Source organism: Capra hircus, chromosome 4 (genome assembly GCF_001704415.2).
Source record: "Capra hircus breed San Clemente chromosome 4, ASM170441v1, whole genome shotgun sequence".
In the NCBI taxonomy this organism is placed as follows: Eukaryota; Metazoa; Chordata; class Mammalia; order Artiodactyla; family Bovidae; genus Capra; species Capra hircus.
The window spans coordinates 59,589,799-59,603,558 of NC_030811.1; the positions used below are offsets into that span (position 1 = coordinate 59,589,799).

The 13,760-nt window shown below is 39.9% G+C and overlaps 1 protein-coding gene across 1 annotated transcript in view; it reads right to left on the reverse strand.

Annotated features, from left to right (window-relative positions):
• Window positions 1-13,760, reverse strand: part of AOAH (acyloxyacyl hydrolase) — a 198,423-nt gene that overhangs the window by 131,427 nt on the left and 53,236 nt on the right. The window contains exon 6 of the mRNA XM_018047156.1: window positions 261-320. Coding sequence (XP_017902645.1) covers window positions 261-320 — 60 coding nt within the window. The remainder of the gene's footprint in view (window positions 1-260; window positions 321-13,760) is intronic.

Below are 13,760 nucleotides of genomic sequence, written 5' to 3' on the forward strand. Positions count from 1 at the left end.
CAATGCCCTGGGCAGAACCCACAACTAAGGATTATCCAGCTCCAACTGAAGGTGAGAAATGCAGCTGTAGAGAGAAGGGAGGAGAAAAAAGAGAAAAAAAGAGGACGGGGCTCATATTCCTACGTCAGTCCCAATTCAGCTGTGGAGTGTTGTGGGCCTGTGTCAGGAGTAGCCCCTGGCCTTCGGAGTGGGAGAGCAGAGGCCAGAGGGAGGTGAATGTGCCAAGGACAATGCTGGCATTCTGCCTGTCAGTTGCTTACCAGAGCTGGAGATTTCTTGACAATCTGTCTGGCCTTCTCAAGTGTAAATGTCCATGCCTCCTATAAAAATAAAGTTAGACAATATTACAACTTGTATCCCATCTTTTATTTTTTTGGGTTTCCAAAGTTAGGTTTTTTGTTTGTCACTTAGCAATAAATGCGTTATTCTATAGCTTTCTGATAAAATAACTTACAGGAAAGCAATTTCATGTTAATAACTCTCTTTAATAAGGGATTTGCTTTGTGCCAGATGCTATGCTAAGTGCTTTGCAAATATTATGTTATTTAATCTTCACAGCATCTCTGAGAGATATGACCTTTTTACAGATGAAGAAATTGAGATGCATAAAAGCTAGGAAATTGGCTGTAGATCTCAGAGCCAGTGTCCAAAAAAGACGCCATCTGAACCTTTGTCTTCTTGCCTGCTATGCCAAGCTCAGTGACTTGTCTTTGGGTCTGAAAGCCCCAGTGCAGGAGGTGCAAATTTCTGTTATGATTTCCTTTTTGGCGGCCCTTGTTAGCTTAAAGTTCATTCTCCACAACATTGAGGGTGGTGTTCTTCTGTCTTAATTATGGGTCCCCTGTTTCTCTGCTTTGGAAATATCCCTTTGAATTTGAGGCCCATCTCGAGCACCTACAGGGTCTAGCACAGTTTCTAATACATTGTAAGTGCTCAATAGATATAGAAATAAAAGTGAAAGAAAACATTTATGATATTGTGCCAAGCAAAGAAAAAATAGGTTATCAGATTTTGCACATACAGAAAATAGGTTATCAGATTTTGCACATACAGAAAAGAAAAAAATCCTGCAAATGTGTGCGTGTGTGTGCTCAGTCGACTCTTTGCAGCCCTGTGGACTGTAGCCCACCAGGCCCCTCTGTTCATGGAATTTTCCAGGCAAGAATACTGGACTGGGTTGTCATTTCCTATTCCAGGGGATCTTCCGGACCCAGGGATCGAACTTGCATCTCCTGTGTCTCCTGCATTGGCAGGCAGATTCTTTGCCACCGTACCACCTGGGAAGGCCCTTGCAAAGAAATATGCCATAATAATAGTTGGTGATAACTTTTTCCTAAATTTTCAATAATGAGCACAAATTCAACAATAAATGCTTAAAAAAAAAAAAAAGAACTCAATACACATTGCCCTGTTGCTTATTAAAAATGATCTGTTCCCAGTACAGGGATGTGGTGAGGACCCTGAGAACTGGGGGTGAATGGACACTCCTGTCTCCTGAAATTCCCATTCTGGCAAGGAGGCACCAGGAACAGGTACAGTAAGCACAGTAAGTGGAAGTGAGATGAAGCAGAGAGAAGGTGCTGGCAACATCTTTTTAGGAAGGGCCATTTGGATCCCCTTGAGAGAACTGATCTGATTTTAACCCAGCTCAGTTCTCTAGGGAGACCAATGTTTAGTGAGGAATAAAGACAAGGAAGAAAAAGGAGGAGAAGAAGTGACAAGGGTTTTACCAAGTACCTTCTGACCCCTTAGTGCTGGGCATAATTGCTGCTTCTGGGTCCCCTCTGGAACGCTGAGGGCAGATGTGTATGGTCTTGGCTTGACAAGAGCAGCACTGTCTCCCGCAGTTAAAGTGCAATGCCGTCATAAGAGAAATCATGAGTGCTTTTAAAAGATGCTTTGGGTAAAGCTAAATCCTATGTATTGGAAAATAGTCACACCATAGGATATAGTGGAACACAGATATAATAACAGACTGCAAATTCCACCCAAAGGTCAGACATGCCACTATTTGATAAAAAAATTAAAAGCAGAGGAGCTCCCTCCATTTGTCTTCCTACATAACAGGAATGGCCTCAAAGCCCCATTTGTCCTTTTCTCTTAACTCTTCTGTCTTCCACTGGAATTATTTATGCATTTACTACCTCCAGTGGGCAGTCAAGTCCTCAGGAACAGCTTCTTTCAAACCTTGCTCCATTTGTAAATGAATTTATGTCATTAAATTTGGGAGTGAGGAGCAGTTTGTCCTAATAAACTTTTAGAAAAGATCAAGAGTAGATCAGTGAGCTTCTCCCCACCCCTAAACCCCCTCATAAATGCCTGCTCCTTGACAATAAAAAAATTTCATGTCTAAAAGCATCATTTTATGTCCCAGGGGGCTTCTTCCTTTGTGGGAGCTTGTCACTGCTGTCAAAGTGTGATGTGAAGAAAAGGCATTTTCTGTAATTTTCAAATCTACTGCTGCTATAATTGATAGCAGAGAACTTGATCACTAAAAGTTATTCCCTGTAGAAACTCATGTCTAATAATACTATGTTTCTTTATTTCCTTTACTCCTGAGTGTACCAGAATTCAACTCTTTAACATCACAGAACCTGAGAAGGACCAGTCTGTGACTGTGTCCTGTCTAATTCATACTCCTGAAATGTTGAGGTACATTATATTGAGATCTGGAGCATCCCGTGTGCACCGCATTCTCTGCATGTTTCCCCATCCTTGTCAATATAGTGCAGTGTGCTTTGGCTGAAACATCTGAATGTTTGGGAAATGCCTTTCCAAATGGTACTCCTTACCCTAAAGTGGCTCAACCCCTTGCATATGCTAATATGTGCAATGGCTCTCCCAGCAGGGAATTTAGTTTACAGACTTCCCAAACTTTTAAGACTTAACAACAACTTTCTTTTCTAGCACACTCATTAACATCTCCCAGAGTGGGAGTAAAAGCAAGGCTTTTTGTGTCAGACATGTCTCATTTGAATCTGAACAGAGTAACTTACTGGGTCTGCAACTTGGGACAAGTTATTTATCTACGCTAAGCCTCGGTTACCTCATCTATAAAAGAAGGATAATAGTAATTACTACTTAACACTTTCTACATTGTAGTCTTACCAGTTTGCTGTCACTCTTCTCTCCCAGGATACAAAACCCTTGATGAGAAGGATTCTGTGTATCCCTAATATATAATTCATGGCACGACACAGATACTTTAGAAGAGCTTGTGGAATGAATGAATGAATGATTGCACATAGAAATGACTGGGTGAATGAATATTTCTTTTTTCTTTCATTATCAATCACATGCTTGTGACTACGCTTGTCCCTGGGTTACATGAGTTTCCACACAGGTGGAAAGGTGCTAGGCATACAGAGCTAGCACTCTTCCAACCATGTGATCCTTCGCATTAAATCATCCACATGCCATAGGAGCTAAATTTGCCATTCTCCTGAGCCTTGGTGATATTATCTGGCTTGTGTTAAAATTTCAGACTTAATTTATTCTTGGAAAACAGCATGACAATGGTGGGAAACGTGCTGGAATTCAGAGACTTGGACCACGTGCTCTGTTTGCAGACTGCCATGGTTAAATGATATAACCTCCAAATCTCTGCTATCTGTAAAATTGGATGTAAAGACTCAAAGACATCTGTTAAAGCTATTTGTTTGCTTGTCTTAAAGACAGGCAAAGGGGGCAAATTGTAATCAACATAAAAATGAAGATAATTGTTCTTACCTTGGTAGCATTTTCCACTGTTGGTGAAAAAAAACCTAGCATTTTTTAGCCATTGTTTCTAAAGAACGAGGACCACGCTTCTATCTTCTGGAAAACTACAACTTCACAACTGTAATCAGTGATTGGAGAGAAAGTTGGGGAATCGATTGTGAGCCAGATATAAAACTCTCCTGGCTGGAAGCCCTAATGATGTTTCTAACTCACTGAGAGCAATCATCTGAGCATAAGCAGATTCTCCATCAACAATGAGGGGCTTGGTTCTGGAAATACTCATTTGATCCTGCAATTTGTTATGGTCAAATGTTTTCAATTTCTCATTACTTTCTCCCTTCAATTGCGGTGTTTCCTCATTCCAGTTTCAAATCTCCTTCAGAGTCTCATGAGTGAATTGCAGAGGAAGCCATTACATGGGCTCACAGAGATATAAGCCCTCACTCTTGAAGCTTATAGTCCAAAGAACCATGGATATATATATTGCATTTTTTTACTCAAGGACTTAGAAAATTCCAAGGACAACATGACATGGCTCCCTAGCAGTCTAAAAAAGGGGAAAGGCCAACCCTTTGCTTGATCATCAGAGCACACAGTAGTATATACCCATGGAGGCATTGCTTATATAAGTTTGTAACAAATAGTAGCCTGTCCAACTGGAATTTTCTGGTTTATTACATTATCTGCATTCCATTGTAACCTATAGTGGCTATTTTCCAACATGTAGGATTTAGCTCTCCCAAAGTCCAGTTTGATTTTGATGTTCCTACATTTCCCAGTTTTATGACTCTGGAATATGTGAAAAAAATAACATCAGGTTATGTCATTTTCTTCTTCTGGGGACCAAAAAGTAGGTGGGGGGGGGGGGCGGAAATAGAGAGAGAGAAAGAAAGAAGAAAAAACTGTGAAAGTAACTGAAAAACACCACCAGTTTTGAATCATTCCCTTATGCTGTTAAATATCTTTGCTTCATACACATTTACCATTAGCTAAATTTCCTCTTTTTCTTCTTCTGGGCCAATTTTGCATTGTGGACCTATTAGTATCATTTGTACATCTAGTCACACAGTCTCTATCCTTTTTCTCCAGGAAATACCTTTTTAAAAAAGTCTTATTCTAAATAACACTATTCCCACCCCAAAACTTTTCCTGTCATTTCCTGCAGTTTCCAGAGAGAAATAAGTTCCTTGCCTCTGGTCTCCAGCAGCTATACACATTCCTTGGCTGATGGCCGCATCACTCTGATCAATGCATTTGTTATCACAGTCTTCTCCCATGCTGATCCTCCTGCCTTTCTCTTACAAGGAACTTTGTGATTACATGGGGTTCAGCCAGATAATCCCAGATAATCTCTCCATTTCTAGATCCTTAATTTAATCATACTTGCACAGTCTTTTTTGATTCTGAGGATTAGGATATGGACTTCTATGGGGAGGCCATTATTCTGTATACCATACTGCTCATTCAACAAATGTTTATTGAGAAATTAATATATGCAGTGAAATGTGCTGGGCTCTGGAGAAGTCACAAAGAATTTAAAAACTAAATCAGCCAGATTATCTGCTTTCATGGAGCTTACACCTTAACAGAAGGGGCAGACATTAAATCACAATTTTACAGTTATTTATCTTATTGTACAACTGTTTCATTACAATTATAATTTCTAGAAGCATGGCGAGCCATGAAAGGAGAGAAATCCTAGAGGACCTAACTTGGGGCATCAAGGAAAACTTCTTAGAAGAAGTGATTTCTGATCTGAGCTCTGATGTGGGTGATTAATTAGGTGAAGATGAGGGCCAAGAGTGGAAGCTGAGAGACTACTTATTAAAACTTTAAAACTCAAAGTATCTCTTAGAACTGTTCAAATTCACTAGGGTCATTAGCTTTTCTTGAGCTAAGGGAAGAAAGCATATTCTCAAGAGAGATACAGTTGCCATTATTTTTAAACTTCTCAAAAGCAGGCAAGAAAGGTTTACAAATTTGAATAGCATTTAAGTACCTTCCTTGAATTATTTGATTTCTTCTCCTTATCAGTAGTCAAGGGTAACATTTGTGTTATTAGTGCCATCCACTGAGGATTCTTGAGATCTCCAAGAGTTTAATGACCTCCAAATAAGACTTAAAATTTAAGTCTGAGTAGACATATTCTCCAAGCTTCCAAATGTGGGCTTAAACTAAAATGCAGCTTGGGGTGTCTATCAAATCCTTTGAAATGCTGGGCGAAATGACTGAATAGCAGGCTGTACATTCGAGAATGGTGTTAAATGCTATTCTCAGTTCTGTTAGAGTTTTAAACCTTCAAGTCTTCAGGGAGTGATTTAATTTAGTGGTCTCTGATATTTACAGCCTTTCTATTTCTGTGATAATTTCTTGTCTAATGATCTTCAAAGAGTATTGTGGAGGCAAAATACATGAGGTCGATGGAATCTCATTTAATTTTTACTTTTTTAATTATGAGAAAAGGATCATCATTTCTCCCTATATTTTTGGCCCTTTGATCTTCCTCCATAAGCCATTTTTAAAATTCTTGCCTTGCTCTGGTTTTGTGTGTGTGTGTGTGTGTGTGTGTGTGTGTGTAAGAGCTGTTTGAATCATGGAGAAAATAATTCATAGTGTGGCATATTACAAAAATGCTTTCCCAGTTTGCCATTTGTCTTCTGACTTTGTATATGTCAGGTTTTTCACCAGTTACATGCATTCATATTTCCCTTTGTGACTTTGGGATCACAAATTACAAATAAAATTACTTAGGTTTTTCTTCTTTCCATTCTTTATGACTCAACCTTTAATTCATTTGGAATTTATTTTGCTGTAAAGAATAGACAAGTATCCACCTTAAATATTATTCCTAAATGGCTAGTCTTTAATCCCACCCATTTACTGAATATGCCAGTGTTTTGTCACTGATTTGAAATGCTATTTTTTTAAATCAAAAACAAAAATCTCAAATGCATTTGAGTTTATTTTTAGACACTATATTCTGTTCCAATTTAAGTTTTTAGGCTGACTTTTCTGCATCTAGATGGCTATATTCCCCTGTAATTTATCTCATTGCTTATAGTTTCCTGAGATGTTTAAAGAGAAACTTTAGAAACACTGTCAAATAAACAACTCCACAACTGACAATTTACTTGAATTTTGATTTCTCATCTATAAAATTGGGATAATGGAATAACTGCAATTGTATGAGAGGATTTTCAATGATGTATGATAAGTACTTAGTCCAGCTTTTGGTGTGTTACAGTCATTCAAATTGTGGTTGTCAATTACCTTTCATTTTTCATCCCCTAATGTGTACCTATCATACAGTAGGGGCTTAGTAAATGTATATTATGAGAATAACAGAATGACTGCCCATGACTTGAAAGTCTATCAGTGTCAGTCAAGACTTTTTCACCCTAGTACCGAGAGTTGGACTATAAAGAAAGCTGAGTGCCTAAGAATTGATGCTTTGGAACTGTGGTGTTGGAGAAGACTCTTGAGGGTCCCTTGGACTGCAAAGAGATCCAACTAGCCCATCCTAAAGGAGATCAGTCCTAGGTGTTCATCGGAAGGACTGATGCTAAAGCTGAAACTCCAATACTTTGGACACCTGATGCGAAGAGCTGACTCATTGGAAAAGACTCTGATGCTGGGAGGGATTGGGGGCAGGAGGAGAAGGGGACAACAGAGGATGAGATGTCTGGATGGCATCACCGACTCAATGGACATGGGTTTGGGTGGACTCCGGGAGCTGGTAATGGACAGGGAGGCCTGGTGTGCTGCGATTCATAGGGTTGCAAAGAGTTGGACGTGACTGAGTGACTGAACTGAACTGAACTGAACCATTCCTGGCCTCAGGTATCAAAGATATGTTTGTCTTACAGGAATGGCATTAATTTATTAAGTGAGGTAATTTGGAAAACTTTATTAGGTCTTCCAAAATATTAAGGCACACAAAAACTGTTCTTGGATGTACGTTCTCTTCAAAACTAACATTTGATTTTCTAATAATTTGCCAAGTCACAGTTGAAGAACAGCTATCACTCAAGAAGGAAATTTCCTTAATCTAAAACTCTGATGATCGCACAATTGACTCCTTTTTTCATTTAATAATTTGTTTTCTTCTAGACCTGGATTTGTGAGAAAATACTCACATACTATACAGAGTTAAGGTGGAGAACAGAAGAAGAGCAAATACAGCAAGCTGGTAGGTTGGCTAAACAACCGAAGGAGAAGAGAAGCTTGATTTTATTCAACTTAGTTCAGGTTTTGAGCTACTAGTTTGCTAGAGTTGCCTGTGGTAGTAGCGATGGAGGCACCAATGTAACAATGATGATAGAGGAAGTAATTTCCTTTCCTTGTTTGACATAGAAATTCTGCTAAACTGAGAACACTTTCATTTTTATTTTATATGTACCTGAGATAAAAATGTCAAGTCATAACAACACAGATAGATTAAAGAAATTTACCCAAACACACACACACACACACACACACACACACACACACACACACAGCCCATGTTGAAAAAAAAAAATGGAGCTCAGGATCAGAGATTACTTTTATTGAATAAGAACAAAGGATTAACTGCTGGTTACTAGAGAACATTTTGGTTTTAAATAGGGGAGACTCTAAACTCCACCCTCTTGTCAATTTGATTTTAGAGCTCACTCATGGATTCATTTTATTTTTTTTAAATGTCACCATTTATTGAGCATCTTCTTGATTCCAAGAACTGTGGTAGCCTCTGTTCCGTAGCAGCCTTTGGAGGTATATTCTTATGCTTCCAAAACTCATTCAAGTTGAGGCTCCTATTATACTGAATTCTAGGTTGTTACAAGAGGAGAATAACACAGAGATGCATTTCTGGGGGATAATTATGTTCTTGTTCAGAAAGGAGGAGTGGAAAGGACAGAATGGATGCCCATGATGAGTCATCTGGAAGACTAGTGACAGGAAAGCCCAAGTCTAGATAGATGGATCAAGACATTCTTTAAAAAAAAAACAACAAAAAACTTCATTGCTAAAAAATGGGATCAAGGCATCTTAAGGATTAAGATTAAGACCATCTTAAGGATTGGTCTGTTAAAGAGATAAAGAAGAAGACTCACTGGAAGTATAGACACTAGCTAGTGTTGGGAAGGAATGTAGCAAGAAGAGGAATTATAAAGGCATTACTGTCCTATTTCATAGAAAGAACTGGGTTCAAATGTAATCCATTCATTCAATGCACATCTATTGGGCAGTGTGCCAACCTCCTATACCCAGAACAAGCAGTGGGGAGAGAGAACTGGCTCAAGTGTAGTCCCAGCCTGACAATTATAGTCCAGCTGTCAATCTCATAGCTTCAGACACATAAACTAACATACAAGCTGGAAACTGCAATTCTAGCTGTTAGGATATAGCTGTTAGTATCATGGGGACAATGAAGAACAGAATATAATCCTCACTGGAGTAGGAGCATAGGTGTCCAGTGGTTTCTTGAAGAAGGTGACGGCTGAACTAACTAGATCTTAAAAGATGACTCAGGGAAAGGGCATTACAGGTGCAGGGGAAAATAGAACAAGGTTGGGAGGTGAGAACAAGCAGGATGTGATGGGAATGATAAGTGCTGAGCTGCTGCAGAGAAGTGGATGAACCAGTTACTCCACGAACAAGGCTGGGGAGGTAAGGACAGGCTAGTTTATGGAACTCAGGCTTTGTCTTGACCTTGACGGATGGCTGTGAGGGATTCAAGCAAGAAAGGGAGCATGTCAGATTTGCATTTTGGAAACATCACTTGGGTGCCTGGATTTGAGGGTTTCAAGGTGGGAGGTGGAGATATCAATCACAAAGCTGCTGCAGGACTCTACCCTAGAATGATTTCAGTTGCTAAATCATGTCCAGTTCTTTGTGACTCCATGGACTACAGCATGTCAAACTTCCCTGTCTTTCACTATCTCTTGGAGCTTGCTCAAACTCACGTCCATTGAGTCAAGGATGCCATCCAACCATCACTTATACTCTACTGCCCCCTTCTCCTCTGCCCTCAATCTTTCCCAGCATCAGGGTCTCTTCCAATCTTTGCATCAGATGGCCAAAGAAATGATAAGTCCCTGAATGAGGCAGGCAGAATTGAGGATGAAGAAGGGGAATAGACTAGAAAGAACCATTTAGAAGGGTGAAGGCTGGTGTCAAAACTGAAATAATGCAATATGGGAAGAATAGCTGATGTGGGGAAAAGGTAATAGTCCAGTTTCTAACATGTTATGTTCAAGCTGTCTTTGGGACCTACAAAAGAAGATATTTATCTAGCAACTGCATGCAGTGGCTGAAGCTCTGAGGAAAGTCTTGAACTTTGTGAGGCTTAATAGCAAGAGCGAATGTCTCGTTTGCTCATGCCGATCAGTCACTGTTCCAAGAATTTCCACACATGCCAGTTTGTGTAGTCTCCACATTAGCCCTTGGAGGTAGGCTCTACTCTATTCCTCATTTAACATGTGAAAAAACACAAGGCAGGTAAATGATGTATCTCAGATCACTTAGCAAGTGCACGGTGGGGCCAGGGTCACTGATCCCCGCAGGACGGCATTGGGCAGTCTGTGCTTAACTGTCAGGCTGTCCGGACTATAATTACTCAGAGAGAAAGCCCAGAGTGAGCAGAGTCCTGGCTGGGTGGGTCCTGGTGCTTAGGAAGGGAAGGGTAGCCTCAAGGAGATAGAGCAGTGCAAGGAGAACCAGGAAAGAGCAGAGAAGTTTCTGGAAGGGAGTGGCAAGCAGTGCTAAATACAGGATAATGGACAAGAATGATCTTGGATTTGATGTTTAGGAAGTCATCAGTGGCCTTAAGGAGAAGTGTTTCGTTAGAGTGATGGGGCTAGAGGCCAAGCTGCAATAACTTGAGAAGCAAATGGGAAGTGAAGAAAAGCTCTCCTCCTTTAAAAGATAGCTGGAAGTTGCTGCTGCTCCTAACTAACACTTATTAATGCTTATTATAAGCAAAGAAAGCACCATCCTAAAACTCAATCTCCTGCCCCACTATAAAATGCATATACACACTTATAGGTATGTATGTATATACATACACCTGGAGATATATATTAAATTGTTAAATATTCACAACTACCCTATGAAGCCTGAGTATTATGTCCACTTTACAGATGAAGAAACTGAGGCCCAGAGCAATTGAGCAATTTAAGGAGAGATAGAGTGTAAGAAATGCAGCCAGGTTTTGAGCCCAGGTGGTCTATCTCTAAGATCTGTGCTCATAACCACAATATTGAACTACCCCTCAGTTAGAGGAAGGAAAAAATTAGATAGTGGCTGGAGAAGAATGGGAGTCCTGGGGTTTATTTTTATATTAATTTTTGGAATGGGAGCTACCTGAGCTGGTTAATAGGTATCTTCCTTTCCCTCCTTGGGTGTAGACAACTTCAGTGCCATTTAGTACAATTAGCAAACTGTTATGAGAAAATCCATAAAAAAGGAGTGAACTCTAAATATATTGTTTCTAAAACCTTCAGTTCCCTCAGCCCTTCTAAGAGGTCTTAGCAGTGGGGGTTTGGAGACTTAAAGCCCATAAACAGAGTTTGTTAATGAATCCATGAGAAAAGGGGCAGAAGTCAAGGAACCAAGGATGAGGCTGCGGGTAAATGGAGACATGTGACTTTGGGTGTCTGGGAAACTAACTACCAGATGACCAAGAAAAGGCCAGCAGCAGGAGGAGAAACGACATTTTCAGGCTTGTTGATGGCAGCTTTCAGGCTTGGACCAACAGTTTTTACCCTTCAATGCTCATCAGAAGTTTTGTAGAAGTACTGAACCAGATGCCCTTGGGTGGGACTCCGCACGTATTTGTAAAAACTGCTTCATGTTCTAAAATCAGCTAAACCTTTTATACTCTGGTATGTTCCACTGAGACCAGATAAACCCTTGCAAGGGAGGAAGTAAAGCAAATATACGTTCAGAAAGGCCCTTTCCATCTTGTCTTTCATGTAACAAAACTTATAAAGCACCTACTATGTGTCAGGCATTGCACAGCCCTGGAAACATGATGGTGAATGAAAAAGACATGGTTCCTATCCTCAAGTGCTATGAAAGAAACAAAGTGCTGTGTGAGAGCACACAGAAGACCTTCAGATGGAGTGTGAGGAGGGACATTTCAGCAGAAAGCTGAAGGAGGAGAGGTAGCTGACTGTGCAGAGAACTGGAAGGGTTCTAAGCCAAGTACCCAAAAACAAGGGCTCTGAGGCAGATGTAACCAGAAGCCTGCATATGTAGTCAACACCGGCTGCACCGTGGAGGTAGCCATCTCCACTCCTTTCCAGGGAGAGCCCAGCCCTGCTCTGCTGAGCTTTCTGTTCCTCTTTGCACCCTCTGTTAGAACACTTGTCTCTTCATCAGAGTTTGTTTACAAGTCTGCCTCCCTTGTAGAATCACTATTTGCATCGTGACTGCCTGCCTCATTTACTGGAATACTGTCCTACATAATTCTCTCTCTATAAATACTTGCTGCCTAGGGAAAAAAAAAATCATTCTGTAGAAGCTACAGGACTATAGGCAAGTCTTTTGATCCTCCAGGTCTCAGTGGACTTATCTATAAAACGGAGGAATCATATTTGTCCTGCAGATTTGTGATGGTTAAAAGAGATAGCTTACTCAATGTGCCTTGCAGTGGGGCTAGCACACAGTAAGTGCTCAAGAAATGTTTGTTGAGGTGTGGCTGGCTATGTGAATGACTGACCAAATGATTTAACCGGTAAGGGGAAAGTTGGGATCCTTGGGCAAGATTCTTAGAACTTAAGCTCTTCATAATATTTCCATTAAAACTAAAACCAAGAGATGTTTACTTTCTGATATTGAGAACTGGCTACTTTGAATGTGCTTCATAATCTCTGCCAAACACACATTTGCTGAAGTGAAGAGTTGCAGGTCTGAAGTTCAAAGTCCCAGGTTAAGTTCAGGTTCTACTCACTAGATATGAAACCTAGGTCAAGACCTTAAGCCTCAACTCCGAAATATGTTTAATAACTATATATATAAAATAGAGTTTGGCCCTGTGATACTATCTAAAGTTGGAGACATCAGTACACACACACACACACACACACACACACACACAGATGGATAGATTCATAGGCCACATACATACATACTTTACTAAATTCTCCACTGGGAGGATCTAGAAGCAATGTCATTCCAGTAACAACTTGAATACCCAGCAACTAGATCTTGGTTTCTAAACACCATTTTCCAATAAAAGGAACCAAGTCATCTTAGAAAATGGTGAATTTTAGTGTTGGGGCAGAAAAAATACAAAATGACAATACAATATTCATCTGGCATTACCAGAAAGTAAGGATGTTTGAAAGGAAAGGAGGAAAAAATGAAAGAAGGAAGAAAAGCAAAGGAAAAAAAAAAAGAAATGGCACTGTGTTGAAAAGGACACAGGGCAATCAGAAAGAAATCCTAGTGGCCAACACTGAAAAAAATCCGAGCAAGAAAATAAGTAACAATACTGGATTATAACTCAAGTATAAAATACTTATATACAAGTCTATATTGACATAAGTGAATAACTTGAATAAATAAATAGGAAAGAAGAGACACATCTTTGCAGAAGAATTTCAAATAATGTATGTAGATAGATACTCCCTTCTCCAGGAGGTAAGCTTGGAGCCCCATTCCGTTAGATTTAGTGACTCAGTTCTAAAGAATAAAGAAAAGAAAAAGGTAAAGATAGCGACTTTCCAGTGAGGAAACCTGGTAATGCCACCTTAGCCGACTGATCAAGTTTAATATCCCCCTGAATATAGCATGGGTATCATGTATCCCTGATAAAATGTGATGACCAGGGCACTTAGCCTCTGTAGTTTTCCTTCCAAAAAACTGTAAGTCTCTCTACTCAAAATAAAGACATCAGACAAATCCCAATTCGAGGGATGTTATATGAATATACTTAATCAGTACTCTGAGAACTGTCAAGGTCATGAAAAACAAGGAAATAGTGAGAACCTGTCACAGACTAGAGGAAACTAACGGAACACTAAGTGCAACATGTGTCCTGGATTAGATCTTAG